A 27,559-nucleotide genomic window follows, 5' to 3' on the forward strand; every position below is an offset into this window, starting at 1 on the left:
GCTTTGACTCTTCGTCCCGCCCCGCTCTCCAGGGAACAAAACACAGAGAGTGTGGAAAACAGGAAATGGTCAGAAAAACTGAGTTTTTCACAAGTGAACGCTTTCTCCCACAGGTAAGAGCCTCCAAGTGATTTTCTGGTTTCTCTGCTGATTTGTAAGATGGATGTTGCTGAGGTGTACTTGTTGGCTTGTTAGTTCTCTTAGCATATGGCTGAGGTGGTTCAGCATCTGACTGTAACACGAGTTACAAAGCTCTCAAAGAGGTGACTGAGTCCACGTTGTGTTTCAGGTTTTAGGAAAGCTTATTTAGAGATGAATCCAAAAAACTCCACTGGAGCACTGAGGTGGAGGTGTGTGTGTGGCGCTGATTTATTTATCTCTCGCGGAGAAATCGCTTTGAGGAAAGCCGGCTCTTATAGCAGCAAGTAGGAGAGTCTTGAGGGTGTGGAGGAGAGAGCTGCACATGGAAGGTTTTGTTATTCGGCTTTTCACACCCTTGACCTCAAATGGGTTAACAGCTACAAATAACCCTCATTGTATCAAAAAACTTGTTCAGATGGTCAGCCGCATTTTTAAGCCACTTAAAGGTGGGTCACTAACATCTCAAAAGAAATATGCAACAAGATAAGACATGATCTGGAGGCTGCCGTACAGATTAGGCAATTGCCTCTAATGTGCTTCCAGGAAGCCTCAGGCCGGGAACAGGCAAATAAGACCAACCTACAGTAAGCAGTGAGGGTGAGTGGACTGGCTTTCACAATATTTCAAAAAACATCCTAGTAAAATTTTGAAACCCCATCCGGAATACCCAAAAAAAAGACCACCAACACACAGGATGAAAATGAAGACAACAGACAGGCACCGGCTTAAGCCTCAAACCCAGGGCACATTTCTGTTTTGGCCTCCCTTGCTTTCTCTTCCCCTGTACTTCCATTCCCATTACTCTCTTGCACACATCTTCATTGTTTCTTGTCATCACATGTCCACAGCACTTCAATCTCCTTTCCAGTACAGATGTCTCTCCCACTTTTGTTGTACCTCTGATTGTCTCATTTCTTAGTCTGTCTTTTTTTTGTAATCTCACCATTCTCATTTCTGCCATATGTAACTTCTTCTCCTGCTTTACCTTTACTACCCATATCTCCATGTGGAATAGTGGATAAGGCTTTGGACTGTAAAACCCTGAGGTTGTGGGTTCAAATTCTGCTTCTGACACTGTGGGCCATTTGTTACGGGATTTTTAAAAGCAGTGTTTAACGTTTGTGGTGCACCACCTGTTGGAATAACAAATACAATTCATTTTACTATTACAAATGTTTGTGATTTACCATCTCTTGGAATAACAAATGCAATTTATTTTACTACTACAAATGTTTGTGATGTACCATCTGCTGGAATGACAGAGACAGAGCAACAAGGTGGACATATAGATACAAAGACACCACAGGTGGAGATGCAAGACAAAGTGTCTCTTGAATTATTCAAGGAATGTAATTATAGTAGAAGGAATACAAAAGAAGAGAATCAGTGTGGCAAGAATCAGTGGTTAAGGCTTTGGACCTCAGATCCTGAAGTTGTGAGTTCAAATCCCACTATTGACACTGTGTGAGCCTGAGCAAGTCATTTGACCTGCCTGTGCCTGAACTGGAGAAACAAAAGAGATATAAACAACTGCTTCAAATGATTTAAACTGTCCTGTTTAAAGGTGTCAGCCAAGTGATAATTTGACTGCCATGTTGATTACTTTTAATCCAAATGCAGTAATAAATCTGCTTTTGGCAGAACTACAACAATAAGTATATTGACATCTCTGGTGACAAGATAAACACAAGTGTAATGCTGCTGTCAAACAACTCACTAGAAGTTTATTCCCATAGTATTCTTATTCCACTTCATCTTTTCCGATTTCTGTGTGGGGAGATATGCTTGATCAACCTTCTCCATGCAGCTTGCAAAAGGACAAAGGTCCAATTGTTTAGTGTCCTGGTGCTTCCTGCCTTGCTATATGGTTGTGAGACATGGATGCTATCCGGTGACCTGAGTTGAAGACTGGGCTGCTTCGGTACTGTGTCTCTTCGGAGAATCCTTGGATACCGCTGGTTTGACTTTGTGTTCAACGAGCAGTTGCTCATAGAGTCCCAAATGACGCACATTTCCTGCATTGTGAGGGACCGTCACTTATGGCACTACAGCCATGTGACGCAATTCGGCTCACAGGATCCTCATTGTTGACGACCTGAGAGGCTAGACCAGGGCAAGGGGACGCCCATATAACACCTGGCTGCGGCAGATGGAGGGTCATTTCTAGGGAGGGGTACTGACCGTGTGTTTACCTGGGGGGTTGCCAAATGGAGCTGTTTCGTCATGTGTACCAGTGCAAGCTCCTTAACCTGACCTGACCTATAAAGAAACACATTTGTTCAAACAGACAGAACACAAAGTAGTTTGAGCCTGATTAACACAAATGAAGCTCAGCAGTATCTGTCTATTAGTTAATTGTGGAACAATGGATATATGAAATGAAGGAGAGGAAAACAAAAACTCCAATCAGTAGCATCCTTGTAGTCGAGTAACAGCATAGAGGAAGATTAGCAATGGTTCATCCATCCATTGAATCATTTCTTAACCCACTTTATCCTGAGCAGGGTCATGAAGTAGTAACAGTCCATGATTACTGAAGTATTTATATATGGAAAATGTGGCTAATAGAAATGATAGATAGATAGATATGAAAGGCACTATAAGACAGACAGACTATAGTCTAAACACACTGAATTAAAAGGAGAGGAAAACGTCTGATTTGGCAGAAGTTCACTTCAGCAGCTCTAGTCAGGGTATGGATGACTAAGGAGATGAGTTGTCATTCTGAATGTTCTCCCATTGTTATTTTATTAATCCTTGAAATCTTTAGTAGGTCAGCATCTTAAGTTCTTAATGCAGACTCTAGTCTGTCAGTAATAATAGGTTCAGATAAGTAAACAGGGCTTGGCAATTTAGGGCTCTATATGTAAGGAGGAAAATTTTGAAATCAGCTTTAAGGCTGATGCAATTAAGAATCTTTCTGTACTCTGGACATGTGACAATATATACAGGCCCAATTTAGAGTCACTAGTTAACATAATGCAACATTTTTAAACCTTTTTAATCCAATTCAGAGTGGCAATGAGGCCAAAGCCTACTCCATCATGTACCAGGGACACAGGGACAATGTGAAAATTTTATACAGACAATGACAATGCCAGTGCTTGAACCCTGGTTCACATGTACATAGCATTTTAAACTGGACCATTGTGGCTCACAGTATGCAGAAACAGTGAAAACATAAAGAATGTAAAATTAGCACACAACACCTTAATTACTATTGCAGCCCATAACTGCTCTTGTGCACAATTCCCTCTCTGGCCTGACAGAAAAGTGGTGACATGTTATGTTGATCAGTATATGCAAGTAAGAATTTCTTTTTTTTTTTTTTTTATTTATTAATTTTATTACAATCAATACATAGCAATCAAGTTTTTACAAAAAAAAGAATTATGCTAAGAACAGATCGATCCCCACCCTTGAGAGAGAGAGCAAGCCAAACGGTGTAAAATTTAAGGCTTGTAAAAATACCTAAATCAACAAATTCTCTGTGCTTTATAAACTCATTTCAAAATATTACTGATTAGATCCTGCCATGTTTTGAAAAAGTCTGCACAGATCCTCTAACTGAGTATTTGATTTTTTCCAATTTTAAATAATATAACACATCAGTTTCCCACTGACTTAAAAGAGGAGAGTTTGGGTTCTTCCAGTTTATCAGAATAAGTCTGCGTGCCAACAGTGTAGTGAATGCAATCACAATTTGTTTGTCTTTCTCCACTTTAAGACCCTCTGGAAGAACCCCAAACACAGCTGTTAATGGGTTAGGAGGGATTGTGAGTCCAAGACTGTCTGAGAGGTAATTAAAATTTTTGTCCAGAATAATGTTAATTTGGAGCAGGCCCAGAACATGTGACCTAGTGAGGCTGGGGCTTGGTTGCAACGTTCGCAGGTTGGATCATGCCCTGGAAACATTTTGGAGAGTTTAAGTCGAGACAGATGTGCTCGATATATAATTTTGAGTTGTATAATTGTATGCTTTGCATATGGAGCTTGAGTGAATTCTCTGCATTGCTACTTTCCACTCCTTTTCTGATATATTAATTGAGAGGTCATTTTCCCAGTGTCCTCTTGGATCTTTGAAAGGAAGGGATTGTAAAAGGATTTTATATATTGTAGAGATGGAGTCTAACTCCTTGAAATTGAGCAATAATTTTTCCAGCGTGGATGAGGGTGCAAGATGAGGAAAATCTGGAAGGTTCTGTTTAACAAAGTTCCTGATTTGAAGATAGTGAAAGAAATTTGTAGCTGGAATGTAAAATTTGGAATGTAATTGTTCATAGGATGCAAAGGCGTTGTCTATATAAAGATCTCTAAGCAAGTTAATTCCAAATTTTTCCAGATATTAAAACTGCATATGTTTGTGAGGGTTGAAAGAGGTGGTTCTTTTGCAGGGTGCCACAGAAAGAAGCTTCTCCGTCTTAAAATGCTTTCTACATTGGTTCCAGATTCTAAGTGAGTGGAGCACAATTGGGTTATTAGTGTATTGCCGATAGCGTGTGTTTATTGGAGCACAAAGCAAGGAATACAAAGAAGTACTGCAGGATTTTACTTCTATTGCGGTCCATGCCTGTGTATGTTCTTCTATTTGTGTCCAGGTTCTTATCGACTGTATATTTGCGCCCAGTAATAAAACTGGAAGTTAGGTAGAGCCATGCCGCCTTCTGCCTTTTGTCTTTGTAGGTCGCTCTTTTGATGCGTGGATGTTTAGAATTCCAAATAAATGAGGTTATTGTTGAATCTAATTGCTTAAAGAACGATTTATTAATGTATATTGGTATGTTTTGAAATAAAAAGGAGCTTAGGAAGAATATTCATCTTAACAGTGTTAATTCTTCCAGCTAGTGTGAGATGAAGGGTTGACCATCTATGCAAGTCTTGTTTAATTTTTTCCATGCAGACGACGAAATTTTGTTGATAAAGAGCTTTATGTTTACTTGTGATGTTTACCCCGAGGTATTTAAACTGTTCTGCAATGATAAAAGGAAGGGTGTCTAATCTAATATTATATGCTTGCGAATTCACGGAAAGAGTACACTTTTATTCAGATTAATTCTGAGACCAGAGAGCTTTTGAAATTCTGTGAGTGCTGCTAAGACTGCAGGCACAGAATTTTCTGGGTCCGATATATACAGTACCATGTCATCTGCATATAATGAGATTTTCTGTTCCAGTCCTTCTCTGCTAATCCCCTTTATCTGATCAGTATTTCGACAATGTATTGCCAGTGGTTCAATGGCAATTGCAAACAGCAGTGGTGACAAAGGGCATCCTTGTCTTGTGCCACGTTCTAGTTTAAAGTAGTCTGAGCAAATGTTATTGATGCAAACTGAAGCTTCTGGGTTAGTATACAGTAATTTAATCCATGCACAAATGTTGGGCCAAACCCAAACTTCTCCAAAATAGTAAAAGGTATTTCCATTCAATCATGTCGAATGCTTTTTCTGCATCCAATGATAATAATATTTCTGGGGTGTTTGATTTAGTTGGTGAGTATATTACATTAAACAGGCGTCGAAGATTTGAAGATAAGTGTCGGCCCCTAATAAATCCAGTTTGGTCTTGTGATATTACTGAGGGAGCACTTTCTCCATCCTTCTAGCTATGATTTTAGAGAGTATTTTAACGTCGTTATTCAGAAGTGAAATTGGTCTGTATGATGCACATTGTAATAAGTCCTTATTTTGTTTTGGGAAGACAGTGATTAGTGCTTGGTTTGTGGAAGAGATTGGTTTTCTCTGGCTTCTGTAAATGTTGCTAATAGGAGGGAGCTAGCTGAGCGGAGAATTTCTTGTAAAACTCTGCAGGGTAGCCGTCATGGCCTGCTGCTTTTCCACCTTGGAGTGACTTTATAGCATCCAGTAATTCTGATAATGACAGAGGTTTAGTCTGGCATGTTCTTCATCTATTTTAGTAATTTCGCTTTTTATCTCTGCTACTTTCTTCGCTTCGGATTTATTTCTGTGGGAAAGATATGAGATAATCTGTCCTCTTAAGAAGGCCTTAAGAGTTTCCCAGAGTATTCCTGCAGAGATCTCAGGGGATGTATTTGTCTCTAGAAAGAATTCAATTTGTTTGGATATAAATTCAGTACAATTCTCGTCAGCTAATAGAAGCGGATTGAGCGCCATCTCTGGGGTGAGTGTATGGGGCTTAGTAATTTCAGCTCCAAGATCATCGGAGCATGGTCTGAAATAACAATAGCATCGTATTTACAAGATTTAATCTTAGGCAAGAAGTTATTATCTATAAAGAAGTAATCAATCCTTGAGTAGCAATGATGTACTGGTGAGTAGAAAGAATATGTTCTTGAATTTGGGTTTAAAAACCTCCAGGGATCTGATAAGTTGTGATCAGTTATAAACTTTGTAATTATCTTTGCGGTGTTAGTTGCCGTTCCCCCTGTGGAGGAAGTCTTATCTAAAAGTGGATTTAGAACACAATTAAAGTCCCCAGCCATTATAAGTTTATGAGTGTTCAGATTGGGAATGGATGCAAATAAATTTTGTATAAATTCCTTATCATCAACATTAGGTGCATAAACATTTATCAAAATCATTTTACAGTTAGATAAGTCTCCCATGACCATCACATATCTCCCTTCAGGATCCAATACTACATCTGATGCTACAAATGGTACTGTTCTATGTATGAGAATTCCCACCCCTCTAGTTTTCTTTGTAAAACTAGAATGGAACATTTGGCCAGTCCAGTCTTTTGCAGCCGGAACTGATCCTTACTTAGTAAGTGGGTTTCCTGTAAAAATACTATTTTAGCATTTAGACCTGTTAGGTGAGAAAGTACTTTCTTTCTCTTTAATTCGTGATTCAGGCCTTTAACATTCCAGCTTACGAAGTTAACTGTCCCATCATGGAGACACTGATTCTGAGTTTTTGGTGTCATATTATAGTCTTAACTGGAAGTGAAATAGTTTAGGTCTTAATTTCCTATTCCCCCAAGAGTTGTTGCCATGCAGCTTATTATTACGTTGATAGTTATAATTATAAAGATTGAGATGATAGATTAGATATAGATCAAGCCTGCTCTCTTTCTCTTCCCCCCTTAACCCCCCACCCTCCCTTTTTGCCTCCCCAGGTGAGGCTAAAACCCACTTCATGCAGTCCCAGTCCTCTGACATACCCAGAGACAGAGCACGTCCAAAGCACATCAAGCCCCCATGCAGTGGCGCTTTAAGGTTAAAAGATAGAGATATCTGTTACCAATATAGTCTTTAAAAGAGGAAAAAAAAAAAAAAAAAAGAATTTTGCACTTATATATATATATATATATATAATCTTCATCAATTTTAGTGCATTAAGATGATATCCCCAGATAATAAACCCAGGTGATGGTGTTAAAGATGTGTCCAAAACAAGCATAACAAGTCTTAATGCAGTAATAGCAATAACAGCAAACCAAGGGTATGATATTGAACAGTCTCATTTAGGGTACACATGAAATAATTAGAAAAGAAAAAAGAGGAGGAAAACGTAATTAAGCACAATAAAACATAAACATTTAGCGCCCTAGTAATACTAAGTAATGATAAGTAATAATAATATAAGAATATATGCTGATAAAAAACCCGTATTTTAAAAACAAATAGATCAGACAGTAGATTATTAATCCTAGCTTTATCATTTACCGCCATGACTCACAATTATGTATCAGAATAGTCCCGGGATCAGCTTTCTTAATTCATTTTCTGCCTCCTCCTTGCTAGCGAAAACATAGAAATGACCCTGCCATTCCACTTTCAGTTTTGCGGATACAGGAGGCCGTATTTGACATTGGCTTGCCGTAGCCGCTGTTTAATATTATAGAAGGCGCGCGTTTGATAGCTGTTGCTGGAGAGAAGTCAGGGAAGACGAATGTGGCAATTTCATATATAATATCTTCCTTTTTTCTGAGGAGTTCCATCACCTCTAACTTAAATGATAATCGTTCAAAACGAACTATAAAAGATCTTGGTCGGGGTCTGACGGTGTTTGATCGCGACGCGTAAGCCGCTGCTATCTCAGATTCTGCTTTAAAGTCGCCCCCGATTATTTTAGAAAAAAGTTCAGTTGCGAATTTCACAGGGTTTAAACTTTCTCGATTCTCCGCAGGCCTTCAATTCTGACATTATACCTTCTATTCCCATCTTCTAAAGCAGCCAGTCTGTCTCCAAGTTTTTCTCCGAGTTTTTTACATTCCGAACTGACATTTACTGCTCTTTCCTCGGCACTGGCAGCTAGATGTTCGCTATTTCGATCCGATTCGTGAATGTCTCACTAAGATGCTCCAATTGATCAGCAAGCGTGCTCAGTTTAACCGAGTTTTTCTCAATGCGCTCTTCAATTTTACCCAGCACCTGTCTAAGTTCAAGTTGTACTTCTTGACGCAGCCTTTCATTTGCCTGTTGGATTTCCTGTTTTAATTCCTGTTTCAGTCTCTCAAGTGCCTTTGCCGTTGCTTTCTCATTAGCCTTCTCGCTTTTCTTTATATCTTGCGTGAGCTCAGCGAGCAACACTTTCAGTTCAGATAGCTCAAATGTGCCTTCTTGTGCCGTAGATGAAGCAGCAGACTCTGCTGAAGCCGGTGTCCCGCTGCTCCAGTCCGCGTAATTGCGTAACTGAAGCCGCGGACCTCCCGGCCTTTTCCAGTTTCAGGTAATCCTCTCCAATCGGCGAGCTATCCACATCTGCACTCACGATCGCACCTTCGCTACCCTTTTCGCTCTCAGCCGGCGACGATGTAGCGGACCGTGGTCCCGAGGAGTCTGTACTTTCGCCCATCTGATCCAGGTCTGTCTCTGAGAGGCCGTATCTCGAACTAGGGCTTGCTGATCGCAGCTTTGATGTAGCTTTAGTCTTCGATTCTTTCGACCCCTTCTTGTTGGCCATGTTTATATGTGTTTACATATACTGTAGCGGTCCCTCTCGGGTTGAATAAATACAGGATATCTCTGTAGCACCACTGCTAGCGGAGCTCCACTTCAGACGTCCATCTCTCGCATCGGACGAGACCAACCTCTCTGGCCTGACAGAAAAGTGGTGACATGTTATGTTGATCAGTATATGCAAGTAAGAATTTCACTGTACTCTCTACTCGTGACAGTAATGACCCTCAAAAGGTTAAGTTGGAATGCTGATGAGCTGGAAGTGATGGGGTTAGCTTGTGAATGTATGAAAACTTAAGAACTCTACAAATGACTGACTAGTGACCTAGAGTGTCAGTGGTTCTTGTTTCAAGCAGCCTGTAGCATTTTTCTGAGGGTTATAACCAAGTGGTTATCCACATAGCTCTGTGATTTTCATAATGGCTCCTGTCCTTTTCTTAATTTGAGTACAGAATGGACTTAACCACCGTCTGCAAAGGTCAGGGCAGTTTATGTTCTTTCTGGGAAGATGCATATCCAAGAGATCATTAAGGAGGATATATGGAAGTTAGCCATACATTGACTGAAATAAAGTGAAAGTTTGAAAAAAATGTAGAATTAATTTCGGAGACTTTATATTTAAACCCCAGAGCACACTATGAAAACTGGCAGAGCACAGGAATTGCAATGACTCAACCTTTCTAACTTTGAGTCTTCTTGTAAATGACCTCGAGGGTGGGGAGACTGGGGTGCAATGGGGTTGGTAGAGGGCACCATGATTCTCAGCCATTTCACCTGGAATATTACATAGTAATTCATTTTTCAATCTAATAGATGGTGCAGCACAAACATTAGCTTTTATAAATTTCATACTAAATGCCACATAACATTGCCATAGCAACAGAAACACAGACACGTCCTTTTTTTAAAGTAACACTAAGGGGCTTTGCCTCCTACTCGTCAGACACTTCTCATCTCTGCCGCTCACGCATGTGGATTTCACTTTCACCAAACAACAAATCTTTTAATGTTCGCAGATACGCCTCTTCATTGGGAAGAAACATTACTTTTCCCTGATGGCAACACGAATTAGACGATCTACAAGTCTCAGACTTAAAGTTTATATCCAAACAATATATTCAATCTCTTTTTCCTGTTCTGTTATTTCAGGTAGTAATAATTTCTGTTTGTGCTAATGTGATCTTCATTATCATTTTTTTGAGACTTTCAAATTTTAGTACTTTCATTTTCTCTAGCCTGCTCTACATGTGCATCACACCAACGTTTTTGAATTCTTTACGATGTTCTTGTCTCACGGGACATGAAAGTATCTCTATGAAAATGTTTGGTCTCGTCCCAGGATTTTTTTTATTATAATAGAGAGATTTGTGTAAAATCCACCTTTGACAAGTTTCCATCAGTATCTCTTTGCTTTTGTTGAAGATCTCATTTTACAGTGACAGCTCGGATCCACAGTACCAGTTCCGATGCCATGTCATCTCCTAATCTCTGTTTATTTAAACTAAAAAGGTCCAGTGTAGTTTTGTAATACAGAGAAAAAAAACTGCACATGGTACTCTAGATGAGGCTTCATTAGTGTGCTCTATACAGTGCCCTCCATAATGTTTGGGACAAAGGGACATTATTCTTGATTTCCTGCTCTGGGCCACAGTTCAAAATTACAAATCGAACAATTCTGACATGATTAAAGTGCACAGTGCAGACTTTCATTTAAAAACTCCCATTGAGTATTCAAATCTGATAATTTCATAAACGTAGTACTTTACGCTTATTTGCATCAAACTTGCCAGGCCTGTATTTTGTCCAGGCCTCTCTCTAATGATTTGGCTGAATTAACATTATATGCTGTTCCAACTAGTTTAGTGACATCTGCAAAAATTTAATTAGAAGCCTACATTTGCTCTTTCTGGACCACTTGACCACCCATCTATTTTATGATCTGTTTAAAGTTTTGGTAGGCTAGAGTCCTGGAAGTGATGCAAACAAGGCAGAAACCAACTAGGATTCACAGTCCCAATATATTACAAAGGCATAAAGACACCACTTTTGAAAATGGTGGCCAGAGTCGTGTACATTTGAAAACACTGCCTCCGTGTTGTGGTGTGGACAGGCAAAAACACAGGTTTTTGAAAACACGGGCACTAATTGGTTCATGCTTATTAGACTATAAATATAACAGCAGGTCATGTCACTTGCAGAAATTCTCAGATGATTCTGTACTTATGGGGGTGTATTGATGAAGGGGGATGAGACAGAGGAGAGGAGTCAAGTGGAGAACTTTGTGTCCTGGTGCAAAGAGAACTGTCTGCAACTTGACATTTGCAAAATAAAGGACATGATTATTGACTTTCACCACATTAAAGAGGCCCTATGTCCGTTCACTGTTCAGTAGATGTAGAGTACATGTAGAGTAAATGTAGAGGTGGTGCACTCCTACAAGTATTTGGGGGTCCACATTAATGACAAGTTGGACTGTTCTTGGAACACAGAGGAACTATAGAAGAAAGGGCAGAGCAAGCTCTTTATCTTTAGGAGACTGCGTTCCTTTAATGTGGGAAGTGACATCCTGAACATCTCCAACTCTGTGATGGCCAGTATGTCCACCAAATTATCAAGCTATTTAAAAAGGGCAGACTCAGTTACAGGGTGCACCCTAGACCCCCTGGAGGTCGTAGCAAAGGAGAGAAGTAAAATAAAACTGAGTGCCATTATGAACAATGCTGCACATCCTCTCTCTTGACACACCAACACTGAGGACTTTCATGCAGCGAATTACTCAGCAAAAGTTTGTCAAAAAACACTACAGGGGGTCTTTTATACCAACAAGACGACATCTGCATAATGTTTTACTGTGTCTGTGACAACTAAGTCAGATATTTTCTTTCTGATTAATTTTCTTCTTGGTTCTAACTATTTATATATTTAAAGAGCTTCTTTAAAATGCCAAATATTCCCCAGGGGACAAATAAAGTTCTGTCTATCTTTCTAGCTATCTATGTAGCCCTCCCCTGATTGGATCCCATTCATTACAATGTTTCATTGCTTGATTGGTCACACTTCCAGGAAGAAAGCCATATTAGAAAATAGAGGAGGTGCTTTACATATTATGTTGCTTACTTGTATGCATATACATTATATTTTGTATGTTTTGAATGCTTAATGCACAAAAGAATAATAATTTACTGGTCAGTACAAGTTTGCGATAAATCCTGTAGCTGGTGGTGTTAAATGGTCCCTTTAAGGATTTTTTTTGCCAATGTGTAGATAGATAGATGTAAAAGGTGCTATATGACAGATAGACAGCTTTTTGCAGAAGCTCTTTAAATATAAATACATAAACACATAGATAAATTAGTAACAACGTAAATAAATAAGTATGAATAAACACTTTGGTCTGAATACAAACCAAAATGACTATAAAGCAAGAAAAATAAACAGAAAAGAAAACTTCTGATTTGGCAGTCCCAGCCGCAGTGAGGCATTACGCAGACATATTGCTGTTGGTATAATGGAGCCCGCATGGCATTTCTTGACACGCTTCTACTGAATAATTTGTTGGCTGAAAGTCATCAGCATGTCAGAGAGCAGGTGTGCAATTTCCTACATGATGCGAATGGTATGTCAATGGAGACTGTTTTAATTTTAAAACACTGTTTTTTTAAATGAAAATTTAGTAGACATTTTCTGACTTCAGTGTTACAAATCTACAAGTATGTGAAAAAAAAAAACAAAACAAAATTTGGGCCAGTTGGCTACTACAAATGTTAGATCATCCAATCCAATATATTAAAAACACATACTGCTAAGGTGTATGGAAAATCTAAATAATGACTCCGGTAAGTAAATTCAGGACATTTATCAGTTGGTTAGGGTAAAAAGCAAATACAACCACATTTAAATACAAATGTGTGTAATGTTGACAGAAACTAGATGGTTCAAGGGGCAAGCCTATCAAATGGTTAAAACAATGGCTCCCGTATTTACAGCAGGCTTTCATTTAGTGTGTTGTTTGACACCTCTACCAAAAAACAGTGTGGAGCTTTTGATAATGTGATAATGTTAAATGCGAGTGAAGCAAACAATCCGTCTTTATTTCAAATAGCACCATTCAGGGCTACAACACTGGGCATATGCCGGCATGAAAGGCTTTCTATAAAGTCATCGCATAATGGTTGAATAGATGAAGCACTGGAATTAAAGCATTTGGGTGCTGGTAGTCATGATTATGCTATTATGGTTTTACTCTTTAGAAGACGCCATACTTGGGTTTGCACCCACATCCCAAAGACATGTATGTTAGGTTATTCGCAGCTCTAAAATTGAAAGGTTCCCTGTACTATCACTATGGGTGCACTGTAAAACAAACTAGACTGTGAATTTACAGTAAATTCCTTGTCTGCTAATTGCATTACTTTTACAGTATTTGACTGTATCTTGTGTGGCCAAGTTGCAAGAACAACAGACTGCCGGATCAAAATTTTGGGGCACCACCCAGGTCATCTCATACAAATGAAAAATTAACAAAAGTAACTCCAGTCTTGGCATAAATTGTCTTGGGCCAATTTAAGAGGAGCTCTGTCTAGCAGTTCTTCTATCTAATAAATGACACCACCTTCCACGAATCTTGCACTTTTATTGACGGGAAACCCGAAGGGGCGGGAGTCAGGTTCCCTCACTGGGCAATTTCTCAGTGTTACGGGGACAGAAGGAGAAGACAGTGTTAGTGATAGCACCCCCTCTCGGTTATTACATACCTCAGCAGAGCACATAAGGACATCCTTTGACATGCATATGTGACATGTTACTTTAACAAAAATATAATTCTATTCAGTAACATCACATTTAACTAGACCATAAAGTTAAATGTGATGTAGCAATATGCTACTGTTGAATTACAGGAATTTCCTGAATTTTTATAAGCTGTAAAAGTGCTGAAACTCAGCCAATAATCTACTATAAATTTAATAAAACAATGTTGTTAATAAATATTGTGAATGGGTGGCATGGAGGCACAGAGGTAGTGCTGCTGCCTCCCATTAAGGAGTTTCCATCCCGGGTCCTCCCTGTGCAGAGTTTACATGTTCTCCCCATGTCCTTATGGGTTTCCTCCCACAGTAATGTAAAGACATGCAGGTTAGGAGGATTTGTGACTCTATATTGGCCTTGTTCTGTAACTAGTGAGTGCGTGTGTGTGGGTGTGGGCACCCAATGCAGAGTTTGTTCCTGCCATGCACCCGACGTTTACAGGGATACGCTCCAGCTTCCCTGTGACTCTGCTCTGGATAAGCAGGTATAGAAAATGAATGAATGGATGGATGGAAGCTGAGCCAAAAAGAAAGCCTGGACTCTTGTTTCAAAGTCATTCAGCTCAAATCAGAGTGGCATACCAAGGTTACAAATAGTTTGAGAAGGATTAACACATCTCTCTATTATAATAAAAAAAACTTTGGAAGAGAGAAAACACGTGACTTTCTCAGAGAGACACTCTCACGTTCCGCGAGATGAGACTTTGTGCCAAGAGATTTAGCCACACCCAGGGCAGGAAATAAAAGACAAAGAGTAGATGACAAAGTAGAACTTTGTAAAGCATTCAAAAACGTTGGCGTGATACACATGCAGAGCAGGTTAGAGATAATGAAAGTACTAAAATTCGAAAGTCTCAAAAAATGATAGTAAAAATCACATTACTGCAAATAAACGGAAAATTAGATAGATGAGAATTAAAAGATTTGTTTGGTGAAAGTGGAATCCCGCTAGAGAAAATTTCAAGCCCAACAAGACAAGACTTTATGCAAAGAGATTTGGTAAAGTCCCGCCCACATCTAAAACATTTACAACCACACACAGAGTTCAATCATTTCTCATTTGTGTGAATGCTATTGTCAGACACAGTTCATGTAGAGAGAAAGAAACGATATTCACTCATGGGCAGTTATATATTGCGTTGTCACGATGTAATTCCAAACACAGAATCAAATTTCTGTGCAATGCTGATAAAAAGATAAAAGAGAAAAGAGATTGAATATATGGACATAGGTGATATGATAGAAGTATGTAGATATTGTTTAGCTTTAAACTTTAAGTCGGAGACTTGTAGATCGTCTAATTCTTGTTGCCATTAGGGAAAAGTAGTGTTTCTTCCTAATGAAGAGGCATATCCACGAGAATTAAAAGATTTGTTGTTTGGTGAAAGTGAAATCCACATACGCGAGCGGCAGAGACATGGAGGATGCGAAGGCCCCTAGTTTTTTAAAAGAATGAATGGAGTCAACTGATCTCATTAATTTCGGGAGGTCACTCCAAAGTCTGAGTGCTATACAGCTAAAGGCCCTGTCACCCATAGAGTGCAGGTTAGTGTGGGGCACAATAAGATTGCCAGAATCAGAGGAACAGGAGCATAGTGATAGAGAAGGTCCATGATGTAGTCTGGTGCAAGGCCACTTAAAGCTTTGTAGGTTAATTGTAGAATTTTATATTCGATTCTGTAAGATGCAGGGAGCCAATGGAGGTAAAGCAGGATGGGTTTTGTGTGTTCGCTGTTGCTGGTTCATGCTAGGACTATTGTAGCAGGATTTTGAATCAACTGGAGCTGTGAGATAAGATTAGAAACAACATCTACCTGTAGAGAGTTACAATAATTGATATGGGATGTGATAAAAGCAAGGACAAGTTTCTTAGCATTAGGAAAGGATAGGAATGAATGAACATGGGGTATGTTACGAAGGTGATAGTAGGAAAGTTTCTTAATGTGGTTTATGTGGGCAGAATAAGAAAGGAATGAATTAAAAATGACACCAAGATTCCTGGCAGCAGAAGAAGGTCTGATGAGATCACTGTCAAGATTGACTGACAAGGAGCTCATTTTCTTAAATTGCAGTTTAGTGCCAAGTTCAGTTTTGTTGCAGTTTAATTTTAAAGAGTTCTGCTCCATCCAGGTTTTAATTTCATTGCAAGTTGTGAGCTGAGAAAGCCCTGATGAAGTTTTACTTTTAACATTGAAATAGAGTGGAGTATTATCTGCATTAAAATGATAATATATATATATATATATATATATATATATATATATATATATATATATATATATATATATATATAAAATATATACATATACAGAAGAGCAGAGGGCCAAGGACAGAGTCCTGAGGAACCCCTTTTGTGACTGGTCTTGAGCTGGATCTGCTGTTGCTAAGACTAACAACTCTTGCCTGTCAGTCAGATAGGACTTAACCCACTGGAGGACAGTGCCAGAGATACCCAGCATATTCTCCATTCTGGACAGTAGAATGTCAGGTCCAACAGTGTCAAATGCTGCATTAAGATCAGGTCAGGTTAGGGAGCATGCACTGGTATAGCGTGTTTCTGCACCCACCACACGATGAAACAGCTTGGGATCCTGGTTGGCAACCCCCCATGCAGACACATGGTCCAGTCCCACCCTGCCACAGTCAGGTGTTACGTGTGCATCCCCTTGGCCTTGCTCCAGCCACTCAGGTCCTCAACAATGAGGATCCTGCGAGCTGGATCACCCTTGGGGATTCAAGGCACATGGCCGTACTGCTGAAACCGACGCTCTCTCAGACAGTCCTAAATCACTGCTATAAGAGTTGTTAACAGATAAGCCAGATGTGCAGAATAGGTTCAATATATGTGCACCAGAGTGACTAGGAAAACTGAAATGTTGCACCGAGTCAGAACATCATTTCTCAACTTACATGTAGTAATGTCAATATGGATGTTGAAATTACCAAGAAGAATGACTCTGTGATAGGGAACTTAAGTGGGCTCATGATTCAGTCAAAACAAAGAGGAAAAGCTTTAAAAACCTACCAGATACATCCATTTTTCAAGCAAAGACAACTGTCGAGTGTTGATCGGCGTCGTCCTGGTTTCCGATGTATATTTGTGATGACAAAAACGATACAGAAATAATAATTTAATCACATACTCCCAGTTCTAATTTTCTTGGGGTAAGCATATGTTTTCTATTCACTTGTGTAAGTTCTCATGTAAATATGGAAGTAACTTTACAAACAAAACTGACCATGTAGCATGAAATGTTTGTGATTTGATCTGTCAGGAGGAATCCCCCACTCGGGTTGAGGGGTTGAAAGGTTGTTGTGTTGGAAGAAGTACTGGGCTATCAAACAGCTGGTTTTCTTTTAAAATGGCAAATACTCATAATATTGATATTTTTGTGTTCATTGTTTTACAATATGTGTGTAATCACAAGATGTGTATTAATAGTCAACAATTGTGTTGGCTTAAAAAATGAACATATTTAGTATGTTTTTAAGATTTTCTTCTGTGCCCAATAGCCTATATATATACATATACATATATATATACATATACATATACATATATATATATATACATATATACATATATATATATATACACATATATATATATACATATATATATATATACATATACATATATATATACATATATATATATATACATACATATATACATATACATATACATACATATATACATATACATACATATATACATATACATATATATATATACACACACACATATATACATATATATACACACACATATATACATATACATATATATACACACACATATATACATATACATATATATACACACACATACATATACTCCATGTTTGTGAAGAATAGCTTATCTTTTAAATAATTTACTGGGAATAAAAAAAATAACAAAATTAACTCTAGTACACTGACACCTTTCCTGATTCTCTTCTTCTTTCAGGTTACTAACAAAAGTGTAAGGTGCAAAACATGAGGAAGATCAGCTTCATCATTACAGCAGCCATATTGCAAGTGCAAATTCTGTGGCTCCTTTTTCCTTTTGCATCAAGCCAAATAACCACGGTTATCTTAAGCAATGGTACCAAGGCAACCAGCCCTTCTCCTGGAATCGCACTGCAAGGGATAAACATTACAGGAGCAGAAAACAGCAGCACCTCTTCCTATTTTTCTTCTGCCACTCCAGCCTTGAACAACACGAGCCCATCAACTGAAGCAACAACCACCACTGGAGCTTCACTGCAAAATGTCACGTCACTAAGTCAGCCTAACATTTCCACCACGGTGAAAAATGGCAGCCAGGATCACACAGGCTTCACATTATCTACTATTCAGAGTAATTACTCGATTGCCACCTCTACCATGATCACTACAAGACTCACTGAGAATCAAACTGTAACATCTAAACCGTTCACTCCACAACAGAGCATGACTTCTCTGACCAGTCATACTTCAGTCCAGAACACATCTAATATTAATGGTAAGTGCTAACAATTGGCAGCAGAACATAAGATTGTATAGTATGCTTTGAGAATATTTCTACTTTATTTACTTATAAAATTTTCTGTCTACAGTACTTTGTTTTATTTAATTCAGTACTTTTTCTAATCAGATGACTAGTTTTTGTCCTGATATATTTTGCTAGACACATGAATTATTGCAGTAGTAAACCTGAAAACAAATGGGCTACACAAACATGCAAAATGGTTTACTGGTCAGTTATCTAAAATACAGGCCCTTAAGACCCACCATACTATTTAATCCAGTTGTCTTGTTGTCTCTGTAAAATAAAAAGTACAACAACAATATTTATTTATATCGCACATTTTCATACAGAAAATGTAGCTCAAAGTGCTTTACATAATGAAGAATAGAAAAATAAAAGACAAAGTAAATTAAAATAAGTCAACATTAATTAACATAGAATAAAAGTAAGGTCCGATGGCCAGGGAGGATAGAAAAAACAAAACAAAAAAAAAAAACTCAGTCATTATACATCCTTCCATAATTTTAATCACTTTGATTATGCCCCCTCTTAAATTCTGTTTGCTTAAACAGAAGAGGTTCAGCTCCTCCGATCTTTCTTTATACTTGTAGCTCATACCTATCAATCCTAGAATCAGCCTAGTCACTCTGTTCTGGATTCTTCTCTAGCACTATTATTTCTTTTTGTAGCCCTTAGACTAAAACTGCATGGAGTACTCCAGGGGACGCCTCACTAGTGTGTTATAGAATTTGAAGCGCAACCTTATTAACTTGTACTCCAAACCAAGTTATATATAACCTAACATCCTATTACCCCTATTGATTTTTTATTTTGTATGCTATTTTGATGTAGATGGTAATGAGTCCTCTAGAACACCCAGGTGATTCTCATAAGGTGTATTTTCAAGTTTCCAACTTCCTATTGTGTAATCCAATCTAATATGTCAAGTCTCTTCATGTAATACTTTACATTTTAAATTTGATCTGCCCAATCCTGTATGTTGTCTGTGTCCCTCAGAAAGAATTTATCCGATTGTACATTACCTGCCCTTTTGTTTAGTTTGGTACCATCTGCAAACTTAAATGGCTCAATGATTATAGCAAAATAGCAGCATCCCCAGCACTCGTCCCCGAGAGATGGCAGTTTTAACATCACCTAACTCTGAAAAAGACCCCCTCACTATCACTCTTTGTTTCCTGTTTTTGAGACAATTTTGCATCCACTTATAGACTGTGCCCTGAATTCCGACTTGTTTTAGGTTGGTCACTAACCTTGCATGTGGTGCTTTATCAAAAGCCTTCTGAAAAATCAAGATAAATAAAATTATATGCACCTCTCTTATCACATGCTTTTGTTGCTTCCTCATAGAATTCTAGTATATTAGCGAAACATGAACTTGCCCATCTGAATGCATTCAGACATGTGCTGTTTAATCATTTTCTTAATATTGGCTTCCATTAATTCATTTGAGATACCAGTAAAGCTTACTGGTTTACAGTCATTTAGATCTGCCGATCCCCATTTTTATACAGTAGGATATTAGTTAACATTCAGTCTTTAGGAATTTTCCCAGTACTGTATACAGACATTTCTGAAAAAACATTTGCCAAGGGATTGAGTAGGTCAGAAAAGCGCTATATAAATATAATTTATTATCCACCCATCCATTATCCAACCTGCTTATATCCTAACTACAGGGTCACGGGGGTCTGCTGGAGCCAATCCCTGCCATCACAGGGTGCTAGGCAGGAAACAAACCCCGGGCAGGGTGCCAGCCCACTGCAGTATAATTTATTAATTACTCACTAACTTGCTTAAGCACTTGAGGACAAATACTATCCAAAAAGTTATCTCCTACAAATACAAAACTAACACATAACAATAGACTTTACACTCACTCGCTAGATCAATTTAGACAGACAAATTGTAATGTATTTTGATCCTGTAAACTGCTTTTGTTAAATGCCTGCCAAATATACAGCAATTAAACAGGACAAGAAATAAAGACAGAAATAGATATAAATGTTGATAGGTACACTTAGTTGTTTTGTAAAATTAATTTTAAAAGGATTAATTTGTCATTTCCACCATTCAAGCTACACCAAATAACTCATAATGACAAAGTGAGAAAACCTTTTTGGAAAGGTCTTCAAATTTATTAAAAATCAAAACATGAAATCTTTCTATCTTGTAAGTATTTAGACCCTTTATCAAGAACTTTGTTGAAGCCACCTGGCAGCAATTACAGCGTTGTAACTTATAATGTCTGTACAAGCGTTGCACACCAGGATATGGGCAGTCTATCACTGGTTCAGAATCATCTCAAGGTCTTTCATGCCCAATTACTCAATTTAGCTGTCAGTCAAGAGTCCTGGTGGTTTCAAACTTCTCCCTTTTCACAATTATTGAGGACATTGTGCTCAAAGACTTAGAAATGGTTTTGTCCCACTCCCCTAATCTATGCTTTAACCATACATAACTTGATCTCAGAGGTCTATAGAGAGATCTTTAGACTTTATGGCTTGGTTTTTGTCCTGACATGCAGTGTGAATTGTAGGACCTTCTATACACAGGTATGTGCCTTTCTAAACAATGTCCATGCAATTCAATTTACCTCGTGCAATTAATGTAATTTGCAATTTAAGTTCTAGACACATCTCAGGGATAATTAAATCAAACCTGAGTGCACTCTGGAGAGCCAGAGAACAGGGTTTGAATACTTACATGAATAACAGATTTCTGTTTTTGAATTTTAATACATTTTCAAACCTTTTTGAAGATATGCTAACACTTTGTCTTGTGCATTATTGAGTGTAGATTGACGGGCAAAAATGAGCAAATCTATTTAAAATGAAATCTGTATCATAATAAAGTGTGCAGAAAGTGAAGGAGTCTGAAAATTTTCTGAATCTATTATAGACAGATAGATAGATAGAATAGGAAGCTAGCCACTGAGACAGAATATTTCTTGCATAATCTGTCTTTTCACATCTCTTCTAACATTTTAAAAGTCTTGAGTATTATTTTATAGCCTTGCAATGTTGATATAGAATATGATTAGCAGCTAGCCACTAACACAGAATGATGCATATATTTTTTACATCATTCTTTCTCAATGTAACATTTTAGAAGTCTTAGGTAATATTTCATAGCCTTGCAATGTTGATAAATGCATATTATTAAACACTCTTTAGCACACAAGCAATAAAATGTCTTTTGATATTTGTCTCGCAGTTGTCGGATGGTCTGGCCTGAGCCACTCAGAAATGGTGATTACTGCCTGTGTCAGCGTCATCCTCATAGTGTCTGTGCTAGTTCTTTTAATGTATTCATTAAATAAGTGTAAGAAAAAGAGAACTCAGTATTCACACAGACCTCTACACAACTTTACAGATGAAACAGGTAAGAATTTATTGTTTAGTTCTTTCTATGCTTTTAAAGAATACAAATTTTTCTGTGCTACAGTTTGTACAGATTCAGATAGAATTCCAGATTCATCAGGTATTTGTAAAGAATCACTTAGGAAATGGGACATGGACCTCCATCTGTCTGCTGCTACACAGCCCTACTATTCTGAAGAGACTTAAAATATGATCCAAGTAAAAACTTTTGAGCTTTCTCCTAACTTCCCTTGCAAATCCCTCCACCTTCTTACTTGGGAAAAACCAACATAAAGTTACCCATGTTCAAAGACTGTATCAGGCAAATAAAAGATGTTTTCCAAAGTTTGCCCTTGTGACATATGAATAGTCATTACAAATGCAGATTTAATCACACTATGAACTACCTCTTAAAATACAGCAAATGAAATAAAAAAAACAACTGGTGTACAAAACAGGCAACTAAATGCATTCCATAGTATGCATCATGTTAAATAAATGAAAAAAAGAAAATTAAATGGGAAATGCAAATGATTAATCAATCATTCACAATGAAATGATAGTTTCAGGCCAAGAAGTAGTGGAGGTGTTATTTTGGAAAAATATAGTTTCTTCTAGAATGTTGTGATATGAATAATACTGACTGTAAGCTGACAGTGTACCAAAACCAGAATCCCAGGTGGTTTGTCAGAATTACGGTATGGACATTCTCAGTGTCATCTGTATCAGATATGGATGGGCGAACTGCTGTTTCTTCATGCTTAAAACTTGTCTGAACATTCTTGAACTTCGCAATCCATTCGTAAACACTCCATCATCTAAGGATACTGGTCCCAGGATCACTGTTAGCTTATTTTCTTTGTTACAGACAGACAGTGGAGCAGCCATGTTCACTCTTAGAAGACAGCAAGATAAACCGACCAAGGTCAAGATTTTACCACTGTAAACTGTGTACAGAAAGCATAGCTAACCAAAATAAAATGACCATAAAAGTGCAGATAATTATTATAATTATTGACTTGCCCTCATACTTAACAATATGCAAATCATGTAAACACAATGCACTTTGAACAAACCTGTGGCTAAAGTGACTAAGTTACTGTGTGACAATGGAACAGGTAAAATTTCTAGGCTTGTCTTTTAACAAGTAGAGGTTGGTACAGATGAAATATCAAAAGTTTAATAAATCAGACCAAGATGCTATTGAAAAAAAATGTTACGATAAGTTGCCAAGTTCTAATTTAATTGTCACTATAGTTTTCACAAATGTTCTTGGCAGAATCAAGCCTGAGTCATTCCCTTATGTTCATAACAATCAGAAGCGGTGTTGTGCTTGCAGGTAAATGGTAATTTTTCCTGGGTAACAGTGCCCATGAAAGTTAATGGTAAAAATTACTACAAAGAAAAGGAGACTAGTAATCACTCCAAAACATAAATCAAATTAATCAGAACATTCTGAAACAAGGTTCCAAATCAATCCAGTAATAAAATGAAAATGCACAAAGAAGTTAAATCTGTACTAATGGAAACTTGACATGAACGTGCCTCTATCATAGAGGCAAAAAAAAAAAAAACCTTCAAAGAAGGAAGCTGGTCTTGATCAAAAGAAAAAAAAAATATTTTGCGAGACCAATTACCAAATTCAAGAACAAATACTGAAGTTTAAAACAAACCCGAGACAATGGAAAAAATGTTTTGAGGCCAGATTAGAGTACTTTAGTCCTATGATTTTCATGTCAGTTTTGAGCCATTAAAGGCCCAATAAGGAGATAAACAAGGACAGCTTCAAAATATGTGGAGAAATGTGCCAGGAACATTTAATGAAATAATTCACAGAATTGATTGGGGAAAGGTCCATAGCAAAATACTTACAGAGCAATATATATATATATACAGTGCACAAATTGAAACTTGGTAAGTTGATGAAGAGGTTTTTTTGTCAATAGTATATTTTTATTAACAGTATAGTAATACATTTATCAGATAAACTTGTAAAATTTGCAAGCTCTCATTATTTAATGTGAGAAGGTAAGAAATTATTAATGTGTGACTTTAACAGATTGACAAAATAAGAATTAATGCCACTTAAAAAAGCAGGTTGTTAAAACATGAGATTAAAAAAGTACTAAAACCAAGATGAGTAATATTTTATAGCTTACCTTCCATGTATTTTTTCAATATAAGGTGTTTTAGGTGTTTTCTGTTATTGTGGACTGACTTTTGTTTTGATTTTGTCTATATAGCTGACCGTTATCATGCTCCTGATGATACCCTGGTAATCTCGGGAGGTCTGTATGATGGGCCTCGGATCTATAACCCAAATATGTCAATCCTGGAGGAAGAAGATGACATTCATGTAGACAATCAAGCATTTGGATCAAAACCTACCCAGTTCAAGTTAGAGTTCCTGCCAGAAGAACAAGAGAGACCCGAAAACACAGGAATCCCTGCTTTTGGAACATTTCAAAGTCAAAGTGTCATTTCCTGATTAGTAAGAAAAGCAAAAATGGGTGTTGCATATAAGAGTTCAAAAGATTAAGTAACACAGTCATTTGCTACTCTGTATGAGGCAACTGGAAGTAGTGTAGTTATGCTTGTCTTTGGGATTATACAAAACATGCCATATTTTACTTTATAATTAAGCATAAATTGTGTAGAGTCTGTGACATTAACTTTAAAGCCATGATCTTTATGTTTAAGCTGTGTTATCTTTTAGCAAACTTTAAAAATACGTATTTTATGTTCAAAAATAGGTGTCAAATTTGAAAAGATGTTTACTGTTGTGAAACACTCAGATAGAAGCAGTTTCTAATCTAAATACTTTTTTATTAAAACCACATTTGCTAAAAAAGATGAAGCATATCTCTGCTACTAAGATTCTGTTAAAGTACAGGACTGCACATGCAGCAAATACCTTTCCAAAATATTGGTTTCACCCTCTGTTTGCATCTGTTATATTTGTATAAAGTATAAACCAATAAAGAAATTGAACTGTTTATACTCTAGTATCCTGAGAGGATTTCTTAAACTTCTTTGGGCACCAAACTGTCCCTCTCTCCCCATGATTCCTTTGAGAGGTTCACTACTACCAACTGGAAGTAAATGGTGTTTTCTAATTATGTTTGGTGAAACTAGTGATGGCACTTCCCTATTCCACCTTATGGCATTTTCCTGTTTTTAGATCTATTTAATTATCCTAAATAATCCTGTGGTTAGAACTTTTCCAGAGTCCTTCCTTAAACTTGTCGTAGTATTTAAACTGTTTCAGCATTTCAAATGTTATTGCTCTCAAAAAAATATTACTATCTTCACACAAAATTCAATCACCTGTCTACAAAGAGGCATCCATCTAGTCTAGACTAGAAATACACATTTTACATTTATTCTTTCCTGTTAGTTGTAGTAATAGTAGCTGTTCTGTTACATGTACAAATTAAAGTGAATTTATTTATATGTCCAACCAAAAGTCCACACATTTCAGCACATGATCAACAAAAATGTATTAACATTGCCAAATTAACGAGAATAGCCAATCTAAACTGAGATTTCCATTTTAAGAAACATACCACACTATTAATGTTCTGCACTGTCTGACAGAGATCCTCACACCAAGGAAAAAGTATACACATAGCACACTGTAAATGCTTCTTTCCATTTAAATGTTTGTTAAATATAAAAATATCACAATATAACTCATATTAGAAGGCATTATTTTTATTAGTATTTCTTTTTTTAACGATCCTACAACCAGATGATCTTCATTGCTGCTATGATAAACCGAGTTTAATGTAAACCTGCTGGATTTTCCTCATTGGCTTTTTTAATTCCATAGTATTTTTACCACTTGAATAGACCTATGTGACAAGTCCTTTTTGTGAATAATAATAAAAACCTGATTGCCTTATTAACTTACTTTTAAGAATCTTTATTTTTTATGAATACCAAAGTGCTGTGTTTCAAAATCCATATACATAGTAACCACTTAGTTTTGCATAACCAAGGACAAAAAAATACATTGGCTGAATTAAAATTAAGATGTTATTAACACCAGATCAACAAATTTTAGCATATTACAAAATTAACACCAATGAATATGCAGCTTTTAGGTTTTGTAAGCTCCATGACAAGATATTTTCAGTCTTAAATATTCAAAAGTTATACCATACTTTAAAACTAATTTTGAATTTTTGAATCGTTTAAAATTTATTTAAAACACTGCAAATAAAGAATATTATTAAATAAACAAAATACATATTTTTCAGTTTGTTTATTCAAGAAAAAAGTTTTTCCACTGCTTTTGCCTTTCTCTTCCTTTCTGCACTTGCAACTGCCTCCCATCCTGCTTCTCTAATTCTTTTAACAGTTGTCTTCCTCAAAATGGTAGATGGAGACTTTGCACACAAAACTTGCCCCTGTTGTAATATTAAAAGATTTGTTAAATATTATTTAAATAGGATTCATTATTCTGTCAAAGCAGTTTTGGAGAAATATACCCCTAAGTGTAGCAAAACTAGTCACTTAAAATGGACACTATAATGAGTTTAATATAGCATACACTGTATATGGTAAGACAACTTTGCCTTCAGCTTGCAAGGAAAAATAATAACATAAAACCACAAGAACACAACTGTAGACGCAAGTACAGATGAAATGCGTGCCGAAAGAAATCTCTCAGTCCAAAAGTTTGTTTTAAAATAATTAGTGAAAATTCAAAGCAAACAATCCACACAAGATTAAAGAAAAAAGTTGTTAAACACGTAGAATAAAAGGCAAAAAAAAGGGAAAAAATGTATTTTCTCTAAATGTAGCTTTTCTTGTAAAACTTTAGTTGTTTCCATACTTGAAGATTCTTAATTTCTTCTGTAAGCTTTAAAACGTGCAGAGCCACACTTTCAATCAAGTGCTTTGTCTTACATGTTACATGACACACAAGGCTCGAAAGGCACGGTTTAAAACCATACACATGGCAAGGCTGATCACTAACAGAATAATGTTTAGTTAAGATAAGCTAGAAATAACTAGAATATACCAATTTAACTGATGCGGGTTATAGGAACCTCCGATAGATTATGTACTATCATTTAATAAAACAGAGGAAATGGCTCTTATAAGAACAGATTTGTGAAACTAATTTGTAATCTCAAAAACATGTTTCAAGTTGATTTTGTTTCTTTTTATTTAATTTTTTATTTGGAATGTTGATTAAGTAGAAGACAGATTTATTTATTTTTCCTCACTAACGGTTAATGACATTGTCAACCTTATCATAGATCGAGAGGAGAAGCCTTTCCTGTGCTTCTTGACACCAACTGAGGGAGAAATAAAAAAATAAAAATAAAACAAATTAGTGAAATGGTGGGGGAAGAAAACAAGCACTTAAAAGTGTAATTACACTACTGCTGAAACAGTAAACATTTTCACTAAATAATTAAAAAACCTAATGCTTTGAAATTCCTACCTGCAACTTGAAAATAAAAATGGTCGGGTCTATTATAGACATTTTCTCTAACACGGTTAACTATTATCCTCTGGAAGTACCTGGTACTCAGTAACTATAGAATTCTCTCTCTGAATGCAACCTGTGATGGCACTTCCCAGTGTCACCTTTTTCCTGTTTCTAGTTTTTAGTACTCCCTCAGATAATGTTCTGGATCACATAAATTCTGGATTACCTACCACCACCAACTGCTTTTGATAAGCAGATGTTCAAGTTTACCATTAAAAGGAGCCTTGAGTAAGAGATGACAGGGTCAACGTAGAAACCTGAGTTGATGATCCCAGTATTACAAACTGATGAGTTTCACACTTCACTCAGATCATGAAAGCTGAGCTAATTCTTTCTCACCTGCTATATCTGATG

General features: G+C 37.0%; 2 protein-coding genes across 8 annotated transcripts in view; one reads left to right on the top strand and one right to left on the bottom strand.

The window, feature by feature from the left end:
• Positions 1 to 25,607, top strand: si:ch211-105j21.9 (sialomucin core protein 24-like). The gene is made up of 4 exons (XM_039749357.1): positions 1 to 113; positions 17,777 to 18,313; positions 21,554 to 21,721; positions 23,943 to 25,607. Exons 2-4 carry the CDS (start codon positions 17,806 to 17,808, stop codon positions 24,185 to 24,187), a joined length of 921 nt encoding a protein of 306 aa, XP_039605291.1. The 5' UTR covers positions 1 to 113; positions 17,777 to 17,805; the 3' UTR covers positions 24,188 to 25,607.
• Positions 25,608 to 25,795: 188 nt separating this feature from the next.
• sycp1 (synaptonemal complex protein 1) overlaps positions 25,796 to 27,559 on the bottom strand; it is an 89,531-nt gene continuing 87,767 nt past the window's right edge. For 6 of the 7 annotated variants that reach the window (XM_039749349.1, XM_039749353.1, XM_039749352.1 and 3 more), the window contains one exon: positions 25,796 to 26,111. In XM_039749349.1, the coding sequence (XP_039605283.1) occupies positions 25,971 to 26,111 (141 nt within the window). In that variant the 3' untranslated portion in view covers positions 25,796 to 25,970. Of the gene's footprint in view, positions 26,112 to 26,755; positions 27,009 to 27,559 lie in introns of those variants that run through there. The other variant, XM_039749350.1, reaches the window with a different exon arrangement.

Source organism: Polypterus senegalus, chromosome 3 (genome assembly GCF_016835505.1).
Source record: "Polypterus senegalus isolate Bchr_013 chromosome 3, ASM1683550v1, whole genome shotgun sequence".
Lineage (NCBI taxonomy): Eukaryota > Metazoa > Chordata > Cladistia > Polypteriformes > Polypteridae > Polypterus > Polypterus senegalus.